Source organism: Ammospiza nelsoni, chromosome 2, assembly GCF_027579445.1.
Source record: "Ammospiza nelsoni isolate bAmmNel1 chromosome 2, bAmmNel1.pri, whole genome shotgun sequence".
In the NCBI taxonomy this organism is placed as follows: Eukaryota; Metazoa; Chordata; class Aves; order Passeriformes; family Passerellidae; genus Ammospiza; species Ammospiza nelsoni.
In genome coordinates this window covers 63493983-63509373 of record NC_080634.1, presented here as the reverse complement: position 1 = coordinate 63509373, position 15391 = coordinate 63493983, and the positions used below count along the sequence as shown (strand labels likewise).

At 38.0% G+C, this 15391-nt stretch overlaps 1 protein-coding gene across 2 annotated transcripts in view; it reads right to left on the bottom strand.

Annotated features, from left to right (window-relative positions):
- The window catches only part of TDRD3 (tudor domain containing 3), a 96369-nt gene that overhangs the window by 14376 nt on the left and 66602 nt on the right, over positions 1-15391 (bottom strand). For both annotated transcript variants that reach the window (XM_059493361.1, XM_059493362.1), the window contains exons 11-12: positions 13367-14205; positions 11396-11521 (exon numbers count right to left, since the gene is read on the bottom strand). In XM_059493361.1, coding sequence (XP_059349344.1) covers positions 11396-11521; positions 13367-14205 — 965 coding nt within the window. The remainder of the gene's footprint in view (positions 1-11395; positions 11522-13366; positions 14206-15391) is intronic.

The window sequence follows — 15391 nt, the reverse complement described above, 5'->3', positions numbered from 1 at the left end:
TTCACTTGTGAGAAAAACCTTCTATGAGCCCATAGAAGAGTGGAAGTAGGGGGAATTATTTGCTGTATTGCTGAACCTGTTTTAGCATGTAAACAGAAAGCCCTGCCAACATAAATTTGAGAAAGCAAGCACTCAGTGATGTCATGAGAAATTATCAAATGCTTTCCTGTTAGGAAAACTCACTATCAAAAATCTTAACAGCAAATAAGAGAGCTTTGGTGACACTTTATGTGAAAAAGAAGGCCATGTGCACAACCTCAGCCATGACAGAATTTGACATACAAATCCCAAAGGCCACACAGAGACAGAGGCGTATATTTAGTAAACAAACACCTATGTGAATTGATTGTGAATGACTGACCGCACACAAACTAAATTAGAAAGTTAAACATGGCAAAATTTATTTCCATAAATATACAGAAAAGTTCAAAAGAAATATATGTAAACAACACCCAATTAAAAACTGAAACAAAACTGCATTAGGTAGTGCAGGGACGCAGCAATTTACGAAACTTGAAACAGAATCTGCCTATGAGACAACACAGAACAGACCCATAAAAAAGACAGTATCTTCACTTGAAAGTCAGGACCTCTATATTTCTTGTATTTTGTATGCTTTATATTTTAAAATAAAATTTGCCAAATTGTGTCGGGGTCACCTATATTTTAGCTAATAATCATGACTTTAAAAAAATACACCACATCATTCTGCAAGTTCTACAGTAGGTTCAAAAGATGATGATGGGCAAAATATGCTTATAAACACTAGGAACTTTTTATACTGCTACAGGACAGAACAGTTGGTGGCTGGTCACAAACAGTGCTCCCCGGGGTCAGTACTGGGAGCAGTTCTGCTTTATATACTTATCAGTGATCTGGACAAGGGGATCAAGTGCACTCTCAGCTGGGTGGGAGTGTTGATCTGCTGGAGGGTAGAAGGACTCTACAAAGGATCTGGATGGGCTGGATCAATGGGCTGAGGCAGATTTTAAGAGGTTCAACAAGGCCAAGTGTCAGGTCCTGCACTTGGGTCACAACAGCTGCAGGCAGCTCCACAGGCTGGAGGCAGAGTGGCTGGAAAGCTGCTCAGTGGAAAAGGCACCCCAGGGTGTGCTGGCTAGAGACAGTGGCTGAACATGATCCAGATGTGCCCAGGTGGACAAGAGGGCCAATAGTGCGGCCAGCAGGGCCACAGCAGTGATTGTCCCCCTGTACTGGGCACTGGTCAGGCCACACCTTGAGTGCTTTGTCCAGTCTGGGCTCTGCATTCCAAAAAAGACATTGAGGTGCTGCAGCATGGGCACAGAAGGGCAACAGGGCTGGTGAAAGGTCTGGAGCGCAAGTCCTATGAGAAGCATCCTAAGAAGCTGGGGTTGTATTTAGCCTGGAAAAAATGAGGCTGAGGGGAAACCTTATCACTCTCCACAGTTACTTTGAAGGAGGTTGTAGCAAGGTGGGGGTCAGGCTACTCTCCCAAGTGACGAGTAACAAGAGGAGATCACCTCAAGTTGTGCTAAGGGAGGCTTAGATGGGATATAAGGAAAAGTATCTTCACAAAAGCCTTTGTCAGGCCTTGGAGCAGTCTGTCTAGGGAAGTGGCTGAGCCACCATCTCTAGAAGTATTTAGAAGACCTGCAGATGTGGAACTTTGGGATATGGTTTAGTGGTGGGCTTGACAGTGCCAGAATAATGATTTTACTTGATGATCTTCAAGACCTTTTCTAACCTAAGCAATTCTATTATCCTAAAACTGTAATGTCCAGTCTTCAGGAATTTTTACATCTACACAATAAGTTAGGAACAAAGTAAAAAAAAACTAAAAAAACTTTCCAGGTGTGAAAATAAAACTACTACATATTAACCCCATAGCACCAATTTACTCACATTCACAAGTATTTCCCTTCCCACTTTGATATGGAAGGAAGTCCATTTCCAGGCTGAGTGATGAACTTTTATTGAGCAACTCTCTCCTTCAACTGGCCTGAACTTGTGGAAGATTCAGCTCTCTCAGTGGGGACTCAGCTTCACTCCTCTCCCTAGACACTGATGAAACTCTGTGATTTATGATGTGATTTCCATCACATGAGCCTCAAAATGCCCAGCTGTGAGGACTGCTATGTAACCTAACATGTGTCTGACATCATCAAAAAGAGGCTGATTATCTGTACAGGGAAAAGAAGTGAGACTGGAATAGGTCAGGAAGGAACGCAAGCAAGAAGAGAAACCCCACAAGCCTGCATCCAATTGTAAAATTGTGCCTGGCTTAGTGTAATACAGCATCCAATATCTTGTAAAATTTTACTGTCAGTTGTAGAACATTCAAGAACATTCTTCAGCAGTGTCCTACATTGAAACAGGACACTGGGGGAGCTCTGTCAAGAAAGGAACGAAGAGTATGGCAATAACTAAACACCACTGCTTTCATTTGCTCCTGTATGCCTTGTGACCCACAGTGGATGTCCTATATGAGAACATATAGTCTAGAGAAGAACAAAAATAAACACATCAGAAAAGAGATGAAGGAATAAATTCAAATAGGAAACCATTACATAACTATGCAAACTTTTTCTGCAAAAGATTTTATCAACTTGAGCCTGCATGAAATAAGCTCTCAAGATTTTCACTAAGAAGTCAGAAGCAACAGTTCCAATTAGGTATCAAAGGAAGAAAAAAACAAAACAAAACACCAAAACCAAAAAAGCCCTACAAAAAGAAAAGACCAATTATAAATAGGCTTCATAAGCATAGGAGAATCTGAACTGAGCACTGAGATAGTCTCTAATATCTGCCTGCATAATCACATGTTCCAAGTTGGAAAGTTAGTTATCAAACACCTACCATGTTTGATGTTCAATATGTGTGACATACTCATTAAATACAAAAAACATGGATAAAAAGTCCCTCTGTATAGCCATCATATATTTATTCCTTTTTTATTAACCAACTCACTCTCATTAGAGAAACATGTGTTCCCTTTTGGCAAAGATATCTTCAACACCAAAAAATAGAACTCACAAAAAACATACAACAACTGAACTCCCCCAACCTCCCTCCTTCTCCCCTTATCCCCCCAAAAAACAGCCTAAAAGAGTAATTTTCTATGTTCTACCATTTATGAAGAAAAACAGATCACCTTGCTGAAAAAAACCTACTTTCACAGTTTAAAAAAATTCTTTTTTTAGTTCTTATATTATAAAACACTTATTTTTCTAGATATTATTACTGACAACACCTGCAGGTCATCAAACAAGGAGGAAAAATGCTCAAGCATTGCAGATATTAACCATTCTTGTATAAGGAATCTTCAGTACATTAAGTAACATATCTATTGAACATGTGCTGTATACACACCCATGAGTAAGATCTGGAATGTTACTCGTATGTATATATATGTAATCTTACACACACATACCCCACATACTCCACAGATTATATTCATCATCACTTCTATTCTGCAATACCAAACAAACAGTATCATGTCCCCCTTCCTTACAAAGCAGCTGGTCAGGAATACTACACCAATTCCACTCATTTCCTCTTTAATTAAAATCCTTTTAATTAATATATGAAATGTGGACAAACTCAGAACATGGGAAAGTGAAGAAGACAGGGAAATCAGGAGAGAAACAGTGATGCCAAGAACAGCCCAGATATTTTTACACAACTAACTTCTTTTACTCAACATATTCAATCTCAACACAGGCAATATAGAGAAATCCAAGCAAAGAATCTTTCAGAATTCTCAAAATGAGATTTTGAAGAACTTAAATCACACTAGAGCAGGATCAAAAACTATCTCAAAACAAAATTGCAACTCAGGTTAAAGGAAGATATTTAGTGAGAAACAGTCACAAAATAACCCAAGGAAGGAGCCCATATGCAGTCTCCAAATAATAACCTGTCATTATATGCAATTACAATTAATAACAAGAGGAGAAGGAGAAGAATAGTGTAATGTTCCAAGAGTCCAGCTTTAACTGCCACAACTATTTTCAATAATTGTAAAACCAAAGAATATGTCCTTAATCTGAATTGCAGAGCTGGTAATAATTAGTAGCAATATTTCCTAGTCTGATGAATATGAAATGCTCAAGGTGAAGACTCAAATATATTTTACAATGCCTAATCATACAACCATAAAATTGAAAGCCCCTGGTTTATGCCCACTTAGTAGAAATTACCTCCTCAATTGAAATTTGCCTACTTTTAGTTTATTAAAAAGTAAAATGCTGTTCTTTAACCACCTTTCAATGTCAGTTACCATGTTTCAGCTAAGGGCTAGTAACTTTCAGAGGAATAGCTAAATTGTGAACGTCTATCTCTATTCCAACATGCATACAACAAGCTGAAGTCTGAAAAACTATGCAGCTTCTCAGAGGATAAGGTGCTAAAGAAAACCATTTACTAGCAGTTGATCAGGGTAAGTGGTTTTCAAAAAGTTCATCTCAAAATAATTCCCCTTAAAAGAAGGCTGGGGAAATAAATAATTACATAAAGAATTATCCTGAGAGAACCTGAAGGTTAAACTATGTGTAGGGCATGTATGATGGTGTACTGTAAAAGATGCAATGGAATTTAAGACAATATTTCCAGTGAGTACAAAAAGTCTCAGGTAAGAAATAAAAGTTTGAGTATGAAAAGCAATTTTTCAGTCTAGGAGGACAGAGAAATCACCAACTTGACAAGATAGAAAGTAAGGCACATCCCAACAAAACTACTGCCTACAGCTCAAGTGCTTTCTTAAAGCCAAAAAATAGCCTTTTCTGGAAACTAAAGTCACACTAGTAATGTTTTAGATTAATTTCAACAAATGTCCACCATCACTCAGGAAGATGAGTAGTCCAAAACACTCATCCTTCATTTAATGGATTGAGTCATTGAATTATTTTGAACTGTAAAATTATTCTAGAGATTTTCCTAACAGTACAGAAGCCAAAGAATGAAAGACATCAAGGTCTTCTCTGATGCAATACTCAGGGACATTTTTTCTACAGGAATCTTAGAACCAATTAAGTAGACTGTACCACTGTCTTTTATCAGCCTTGGGTTTTGTGTAGTCAATGAGGACAGAAGGTATATAAGAGATCCAACCAGCACACATTTATCTACTGCACCTACTTAACTATTCAGTGGGAAAGATTTCCTGCTTTACACACAACACAAAAAGACCACAGTGTGATGCCAAGGGCATCCAGGCCTAAGAGCCATGAAGAAACAGCACCCAATCTTTCAAGTAGTTATTAGCCTGTCATAAAGACATTTGAATGGGTTTAACACCTCCATAAAACAGGAAGGCAAAAGCCTTCTCCAGCTTAAAGAAGCAGCTGTAAACCTTTACCATTTAGTGGTTTTCAGCACTGCTCTTTACACTGCTGAGGGAGGTATAAACACCTTCAGAAAACTAAGAGGAGTTTACCTCTTCACTTACCTGAAATGGAAAGCTATGATCAAGCCCTGAATTACAGTTTAAGGTAATTCAACAGACACAAAAGCTCTCAAAGCTCTGTGACAAGATACAATGTTATCGAACTTGAACTCTGAACTGTCTGCCAGCAAGAATTAACTGCAATCCACAATCCTGTTATTTTCCTTCCTCAGCTCATTCCTTACTGGAGGAATGAGCTGAGAAAACGTGCAAAAATGGATTTTCAGTCTCCACAAAACAAAAGAAATTCTAGAAAAACCAGGAATATGTATAATATTTATGTCTTAATAATAATTTTTGCGTACTTTTATCTTTATGCAGAAATCCAGTGCAAGATACTGCAGGAAGAGGAACTAAGCTAAACTATAGGCTTCACTTCATAATTGGAATTCTTAAAGAATTAAAATAATTGTACTCAAAGAATCTGTAAGAATTCCAGATTGTTTAGAGAACAAGCAGTTAAGGCCATAACATATGCAAGTGAAACTACATACATACATAGGGTACACTATGATTTTTATTTCCTTCATACAGCAGTAGAAAATAAAAAAGGTAATTGTAGCATAAAGAGGGTGGAAAAAAGACTGACATTACTAAGGAAACAGAATGGAAAACAAAGCAAAGACTCATTTGGCTTTGGGGAAAAATGTCACAAAATAAACACTTAGACTGTACATTTTCATAATTTATTAAGGGAAAAATATCCTACAAAATAGAGAATAAAATTAAGACTTAGAGTTTAAAGTATTATCTTGACTTTATTTTTTTTCCACAGAACAAATTATTAAGTGATTCAGGAAGGTCCTTCCAATGCTTTTCAGTTGTTATTATAATTTTACATCATTTACAAGAAAAAACAAGCAGTTCTTATTTCTACAATAGCATTTCAGTGACTTTTTTTTTTTTATTTGGATTAAAATACTTTAAGTGACCCCTGCTACATTGAGGGAACTATTGGAATACAGTATTGTAGTGTTACATACATAAGAACTCTAGAATAGTGGAACCCAAATGTTTTATCATTAAAAATATCTATGAATTCCATACCTAGGACATATTTTCAGGCTCTAAGAAAAACAATAAGCAGTTCTAGTGTTCTTAAATGTATTTATATTGGTATTGTACGTGATTATTGAAAAAAAATCCCCACTACCTTTTTGGTTTACCTAATGTAAAACTCAGCTTTATCTTCTAGCCATCAGAAAGATAAATAGCTGCATGTAAGGTATCAGACAGACTGAAAACTTACAAGAACTCTAAGCAAACTGCATAATGGACAGTACACAATCAATTATTATACTTTTTTCATTAGGTGGTAAGCACAATGTATTTTGAAAATATGAGGCAGAGTTGATCTACAGTTAAGATAACAAAACAAAGCAAAAAACCCACCAAAAAAACCAAACAAACCAAAAATCACTTATAAAGGTTGCCAAAAGCAGAGCAGATCCTGAGGTGCTTAAATAAGCACCTCATAAAATATGTAATGTCATCAAAATAAGGTCACTGTGGTACTTTGGCTGTTATTGCAAGTGACTAGCCAAGCAGCATTTTGCTTTGCTTTTTTTTCTTCCTCCCAGTGGTATACTTTTATCCATTTGTATTTGTTGGACAAAAAATGAAATTCAACATGAGTCCTAAACAAACAGTACTGAAACAATAAAGAATAATCACTTCTAAGACATTTACGTCTTGTAAGAGTTCACTAAATCTTCTCTCAGTATTAGCAACTCTTTCAAAAAGAAGTCTGAAATAGAACTCACATATAGTGTATTTCTACAAGTTTTCAGTACAGATATCGAAGATCAAGAATTGTGTAATCAGAGAATATGCTAAATGGAAGGGACTGACAATTTAGCAGTCCAACTCCTGGCCCTGCACAGGACATCCCAAGAGTCACACCATGTGCATGAGTGCACTGTGCAAATGCTTCTTGAACTCTGTCAGGCTTGGTGCTGTGACCTCTTCCCTGGGGAGCCTGTTACAGTGTTCTCTGAGTGTAAAACCTTTTCCTGATATCCTCCCCTGAATCATGCTATTTCATGCCACTTCCTTGCGTCCTGTCACTGGTCACAGGAGTGAAGACATAGGTACCTTCCCTTCAGAAAGATGTTGAAGGTCAACAAGGTCTGCCCTCAGTCTCCTCCAGGCTGAAAAACCCAATTACCTCAGCCACTCCTCACAAGGCTTCCCCTCAATGCCCTTCACCATGCTTGCTGCCTCCTCTGGATGCTCTCAAATAGCTTAATGTCTTTCCCATATTGTGGTGTCCCAAACTGCACACAGCACTCGAGGTGAGGCCACACCAGTGCAGAGCAGAGCGGGACAATCCCTTCCTTTGAGTGGTTGATGATGCTGTATTTGATGCCCCCCAGGACACAGCTGGCTCTCCTGGCTGCCAGGGCACAGTGATGACTCAACTTGCCACTGACATGATCCCCAGGTCCCTTTCTGCAGCACTGCTTCCAGCCCCTCATTACCTAGTGTACACACACCATCAGGGTTACCCCATCCAAGGTGGAAAATCCAGCACTTGTCCTTGTTAAACCTCAAACATTTGGTGACTGCCCTCTGATTTGTCTGGGTCCCTCTGAAGAGCATCTCTGCCTTCAAGAGAGTTGACAGCTGCTCCCAATTTGGTGTCATTGGCAAACTTACTCCTTTGAGACCTACGTCTAAGTTGTTAATGAAGGTGTTGAAGGGCACAGAGGCTGAGTATGAAGCCTGCAGAACCCCACTAGTGACCAGTCACCAAAACTCTGATGTCACCCTGTTCACTACAACCCTTTGCACCTGACCCAAGAGCCAGCTGCTCACCCACCACATAATGTGATTATCAAGCTCTGGGCTGGATATTTTGTCCAGGAGCATACTGTGAGAGACAGCATCAAAAGCTTTACTGAAATCCAAAAAAATTACATCAACGGTCTTTGTTAGGTCAGCTAGGTGGGCTACCCTGTCATAGAAGGAAATCAAGTTTGACAAGGAGGACTTTCCTCACACAAAGCTGTGTTAGCTGTGACTGATGAGTGCATTAGTCTCCAGGTGTTTTTCAGTATCTCCCAGAATAATCTTTTCCATTATTTTACCAGGCACTGAAGTGAGACTGAGAGGTCTGTAGTTTCCAGGGTTCCCCTTGACCTCCTTGAAAACTGGGATAGAGCTGGTCAGCTTCCAGTCAGCTGGGACCTCTCCAGATTACCAAGACCACTCAAAAATCATTGTGAGAGGTTTTGTGATTACATCAGCCAGTTTTTTGAGGATTCTTGGATGAATCCCATCAGGCTCCATAGATTTGTACGGATCCAGCTGGACAAGGAGATCTCACACAACTCCAGAGTAAACTGTGAGTTGATGATTCTCAATCATGGTTTTCCAGCTCAGGGCACTGAGACTCCCTTGGTCCATCACCCATGCTGAAGATGGAGGCAAAGAATGTCTTAAACACCTCTGCTTGTCCCTGTTCCTGTTTGTAAGGAGACCATCTTCATCCTGTAATGGGCTGATGTTATTTTTACACTGCCTATTGCCATTAATATATTTGAAAAAACCCTCTTTTTTATTGCCCTCCACATTTCTGGCAGCATCAACTCCAACTGAGTTTCAGCTGCATACATTTTCTTCCTACAGTGGCAAGCAGCATCTCTGTACTCCTCCCATGCCACCTGACCCTGCTTCCACTGGGCATACACCTTCTTTTTTGCTATACTGCTGTTCAGCCAAGCCAGCCTTCTGCCTCGCCTGCTTGACTTCAGACTTTTGGGGATTGCCTGCTCCAGTGCCCTTAGGAGGTGATGTTTAAAAGCATTGATGGACCCAAGCAACTGCAAAAGGGACTTTACTTCACTATCTGGAAATTATGTGGAACAATTGAAATAAAAATCAGCACAATATTTCCAGTAATACATGCTCCTTGGGGCCAGTAGCATTGATCAGTGAAAGAAAAGTAATTATTGAAGTTACTTTAAAATCTGTTTTGTTCTCTAGTAAAGAGGAAATATACCCAAGTTACTTGAATCTTAAGTCAAAGAACTAAGCAGCATTATAACTTTGTTTTGCATTTATGCATGCTATCTAGATTTATACATAATAAGAACACTGAGACAAAGAAAAATGGCCAACAGTGTTCAGCTTAAAAGACAAAGCTGAGTATCAATGGGTGATTAAGAACTGCAAATGCATAATGAGGATTACGCTTAGCACCCAAAAACAAAGAAGTGAAGAGGTAGGTCCTAATCAACTTTCTTCTGCAAATATCCTACAGCTTCAAGGACCTTCTAGCAACAAAAGAGCAATTTGTCAGAAAACAACTCATTTAAATGATGTTTACTGTGAAGATGTTGATTGGCATTCATCTTGTGTAACTGTAATGATCTGAAATGTCATTGTTTGAATTTATGTAACTAGGCTACCTTGAGAGAAAATAAGAACCTTGAGAAAGGTATTTTTCACTTTTGAATGGACTGAAAGTCCTTGGAAATTCCTCTTTTGTCTCCAGTAATCACAGAGGAAGCCTCAATGACTCAATCAGGAGGCAGCATGATGTCAGGACTATGGTACTTACTGTCAGAATCGCCTCTCCATACACTGTCCCACCCTTGCCTCAGCTTTAACAAACTAACTCTGAAATAAAGTAAGACAACCTGGGGGAACAAAAATGTGGTTCATTTAATTCAATTTCATCCTGTGGCTACATGACTGACAATCCAACATGGGAGGAGAGGGATGAGGAAGAACACATGGTCAGGCATAGGCAGAAGAGGCAGGGAAAATGACCACCTCACTACTAGAATCAAGTAGGAAATGGCACCTCACTACCAGGATCAACTTAGTCTTAATATTAGGCCAAGTTCTTACACTGTGAGAGCTAACATTCAGTGGCTTAAAGTAAAATAAAAGCCACTCCTCAAAACTGTATCATATGAAGAACAGTCTGATTATTAACCCAGAAAAAAGGTTAAAATAATACAATCATACCATAAGTAACTAGCATCTTACAGGCCAGAGTGTAGGACAAAAAGAAGGCAGGATAAAGGGTAAATTTTGATACAAACAGCAATGCATCAGCTGGGAGGAGTTTCGGGTGTCTTTTTAAGTACAAAAAGGCCATCTCACAGGCATCTGAGAACTACAGGCAACAATACTTGTTAAAAGAGCACTGGGAAACAAGAGCTGACTGTTCAGCCTCTGCAGCAATAGTAACATGGTTCTATGACCCAAAAGTAAGAACTTAAAATAAGCACAGTCAACTCATCATTAAGGAATCAATATGCAGATGAGTATTTTTTGTGCAGCCTTTTATAGTAAGAGTAAACAGCAAAGAATTGTGCATTCCTGACATTTGTTTTAATTGAAATGTATCTCTGCTTCCATGACATTCACTAATAAAGCCTTTTAAAATTTCCAACTTCCATAAGGGTAATACATTCTAAACTTCATAAAACAGATTTTGATGCATACATGACCACTACAGTATTTGGCAAAGAAGAAATCATTGAAACAAGAATAAAATCATGATACAAAATAAAGGGATACAGATGTGTATTTTTAGTCATACATACACATGTAGTGAAAAGCTTCAGAACATACGTTTTAAATGACTGTTTCCTAACCCTTACAGAACAACATACAATGTACATGAAATAAAACAAAAAATTGGGTTGAATAGAGTAAGTAACAACTTTTAAGAGAGAAAACATGCATAAAACTGTTTGGTTGACAGATCAATTATTCATTTTCAAACAATACAATTGAAATTTATTATACAGGAAGAATACCACATCGTAATACATGTCTATCAGGTTTCATATAGAGAAGTAAAATCAGAGATTTTGTGCGTGTACTTTGCAACTATTTTTCTACACATGTAGGTAGCATTCTTTGCGTGAGTAGGCATTAATTAGTTAAGAGTTACATATTTTGTACAGACTATGTAGTTGGTATTTTTTAATACAATTTGTTATCACATACCCATGTGTCTGCATGAACAGGCCTGATGTTGCTGAGAAGCACCTCTTCATAATTTCCATAATCACTGAATTTAACAACTGCAGTTGTCCCAGAAGAATGGAGAGCTTCAATTTCTGCCCGGTAGAACTTAAAAGAGAAATTTTCAAAGGTCACAAAATACAACCAGAAATACCACAAATTCTTAACAACTTCCTTTTCATATATGTCTCTGTGTGTGTATACATACTTAGTCATAGTCAGCATTATATTTTGTTTTAAATTTGTACTAGATATGAAATCGAGTATCTTAAAATTCCACATGGCAGACACCAAGGACATGGCAGAACATTTTTAGAGTATTCATTGAGAAGATACACAGCTTATTTAAGTAGACTGACCATTTAAAAGACCCATTTTCATCTCCCTGAAAGCAGAACAAATTAATCACTAACACTGCTGTATACAGAGAAATGCTATTCTAAGATGTTTACTTAAAATATACATCTGTAAGTACTTATTAGCCATATACTGATATGGCTTGTATGTGTGTACTCGCACACCTATGTTGTCACACAATAAAACATGATAAAAATATGATGAAAATATGATAAAACTGCCTCTTCATAAAGTCCTTTTTCTAAACACAAAACTTGGGTTTTTTACATTTATGCAAATATACTTTCTTGAACGTATTAAATCAATTTTATCTGACTGAACACAAAAAAAATCACAGCCTCCTAAATGGTAAGGCTCAGTACTGTATTTTATCATCACATGTCTTAGAAGTGAGTCGTAGCATTTACTTACACTATCAAGAAACCAATTACTGCCCAAAACACACCTTCTAATCTGCTGAATACGTAACATTCTGGGATTACGACATATGTACTTATCTTGCAAGGTTTGCACTTTTAAAAACTTCAAGATCTCATTTCAGAGTAATGCAAGTACTCTGAAAATAGGAAACAATTCAGTAATATGCCATTATACTTCACACTAATCCATCCACTCAAGCTACATATTCCTATTTAAGGCAGTCACCTGACTATGGGTTGCCACTAGCAGAAAAGAGAAAAATAAACTTATGCTGCTGAGTTAATGCAGACAAAAAAAAAAAAAGAAAACACTTATAATAAATAAACTTTAAAAAAATTCTTAAAAAGTACTTAAAGAACAACAATATTTAAGGTACTTGTCAGATTATCAGAAAGGGGTAAAACCCAAAGAAACTACTAATGAAGAGTGGCAGACAACTCTTGAACAGACGATGACAAAAACAGCCTAAAACTTTCTTAGCAAAGGAGAAGAAAGCAAAATGTCCTCCTGCAAGAGAAATCTCATTAATGGGGAAAAGAGCTGAAAATAAAGTATTTAAACTTTTAAAAATCAGTAATACAAATCTATCATGCAGCATAATTAATTTGTCCATAAATTCTTTACCTGATAGCGTACAAGAGCTAAACAAAATTAAGCCTTTTGCTGTTTCTGTTCTGTAATGATTGAAAGAAAACTGGCAGGCTTTTTACAGCCCCATTCCTGCAGACTTTATTCTTTCTTTGTCTGCTAAAGGTCATGTGCTGACTTGTTCCAGAAAAAGGTATTACACATCTACCATTATAGATATTCTAGATAGCACAGTTTTTATTGTTTTTGTTCCTCAGCAAAGAATATGAGCACCTAGATCCTCATTCATCCCTTCAAATTTTTGGCACTTAAGTCAAATGCTTCAGTAAAGAACTTAAGACACCCTAAACTCCATGTACATGACAGAAACAAGGACTTGATTAAGGGACTTGAAAATTTTGTGCAGTGAATGCAACTGACATACATCATAAATATGAAAAAACAGAGCACAGAGCTAGGCAAGAAGCACACTGCACACCTATGAACAAAGGCCATGTCCCAGTGGTAGTGTGCTAAATATCTCCCACACACACGTAAGAGAGCATGAGAGGTACAATTTGAGATAGTTCTCATTTAGCAAAGGCATACCTTGTTGTCTTCCCAATAAAGAGCAAAGCATTCATCCCCTGGTCTCCAACTTTTTCCATACTCCATGTGACTCGATGGTTCCAGTATTTTCTCTGGTTTGATGGGCCCAGTTCTCTTTTTGGGACCAGTGTTGTAATACAACATTTTATCATCAAAAGATGGGATCACAGTGGGTCCTGACGATTTGATAGGTCCTACTCGTCTTCCTTTCTGATGATGCTCAGTATCTCCATTTGGTATAGCACTGAAATTATCAGTCCTACTTGGATTTTGGTAATCATTATTAACACCAAAATGTTGCTCACGTTTTACCATAAAGGCTTCATTACTTATTGTTCGTGCCTTCCTATCACAAAAATTTTCTGAATTGTGTGTTTGGTTTTCCCTTTTCCCACGTTTCTGGTTATTGTTGTCTGTCACATCTTGAGCAGCAGAATTTTCCTTGAATTCTGAGAAAGACACTCCTTTTCCTACTCTGTTTTGCATGTTGTTATCCCTTTTTTTGAAAGTAATATCACTCTGGTGAGTGGTTATGGGATAACCCAAATCCTTTGACCTGTCATTTCTAGGATAATGTCTGTCACTTTTATTTTTTTCATCTGTCCAGTGTTCTAAAGAGCTGTGCCTTTCAGGACCTCTGTTTCTTGGTAACCCACCACTTTCCAAAGCCTGCCTTGAATTCTGAAAATCCTTTTGAAAACGAGGGGGTTTCTCATTCCTTGGTTGTCTCATGTCATTGCGAGAAACGTGTCTTGAATGATTCTCTTTGATGCCATTCTGTTCTGTATTCATAACTTTGTGCTGTACTTGATGTGTTGGCTGAAATTGCAATTTTGGTTCTACAAAGAAAAAAATTATTTCAATTAACATATTTCACACAAATACATTTTAGAAATACTGTTTCAGACTTCATACACAGCAGCCTTAAATGAGATAAAGCAACAGTATTCTTCAGAAATGTATGCACCTTTGTGACATGGAAATGGAATGGTACACACAGAGAATTTACCAGACACATTTGAACTGCAATTCCTAATTATCAGAATTTGGTTCTAAGTACAGCCCAGAATTACAGTACTCTGGGCTGTACTCAGAACCAAAACACCTATGAGCAAGAGAAAAGCCAGGCATAAATTTCCAGGAGATAACTCGTTCCTCCCTATGGACATCAACAACCCACTCAAGTAAGAGCCCCTTAAGAGAGAAAAACAGAATTCCAAGGTGGAGAAAGGAGGAGAGAGGAAAATTAGGAGGAAAAGGGAATACTTATAATCTGAATTGAAACCTTCTGTAAAAATACCTTGTTAACAGTTATTCAGGAAAAAAGAGAAAAGGCAAGAATCTGAAGTGATAAAATGAACAGAGCTGGCAAAATGTAGATAGCAGGAATAGTAGCAAAGCCCAGGACTCTGGAGACTCTGATCAGTGAGCCATAACAGGACCTTCTCAAGCACCACCTTTAAGAGCTTCAACCAGAACTCTTAACTGATGAGAATAAAGACAAGATTATCATGAATATAAGTAAAGAGAGGAAACATGCTATGGCCTGCTGGAGAGGAAGAGAACTGTGAATATCTGTGGAACTTTTTATGGAATTCTGAGCTTTTTAGGCAAACATGAAATTTTCAATGGGGTTGTTTAGGTGAAGAGCAAAAGGAGGGGAGAAATGAAGATAAACCCAGGGGAAAATACAGAAGAAACGAGATTAAACAGGAGAGCTGCAAATAAGTAGGTTCCTGGTGAATACAGTCCTGCATGTGACCACTGTAACCTGTCTCATCTCCTTATTAAATTCTCTTTCTAAATTCTCTGTTGTGTATGTGAGGGGACATGTTTTTAAATTGGCAAATTTGAGGCAGGATAAGCTGGTAGCTGGGACAAGGAACAGTGAGAGAGACCAAAGGGGTCTCAAAGGCCATCTGCCAGGAGATCCCAGGTCTGGGCTCACACAGTGGCCAGAGCTGTACAAAGCACATCCATGTAACCTCCTACCAGCTCCAGGCTGTAGCAGCCAACAGGCTGGGC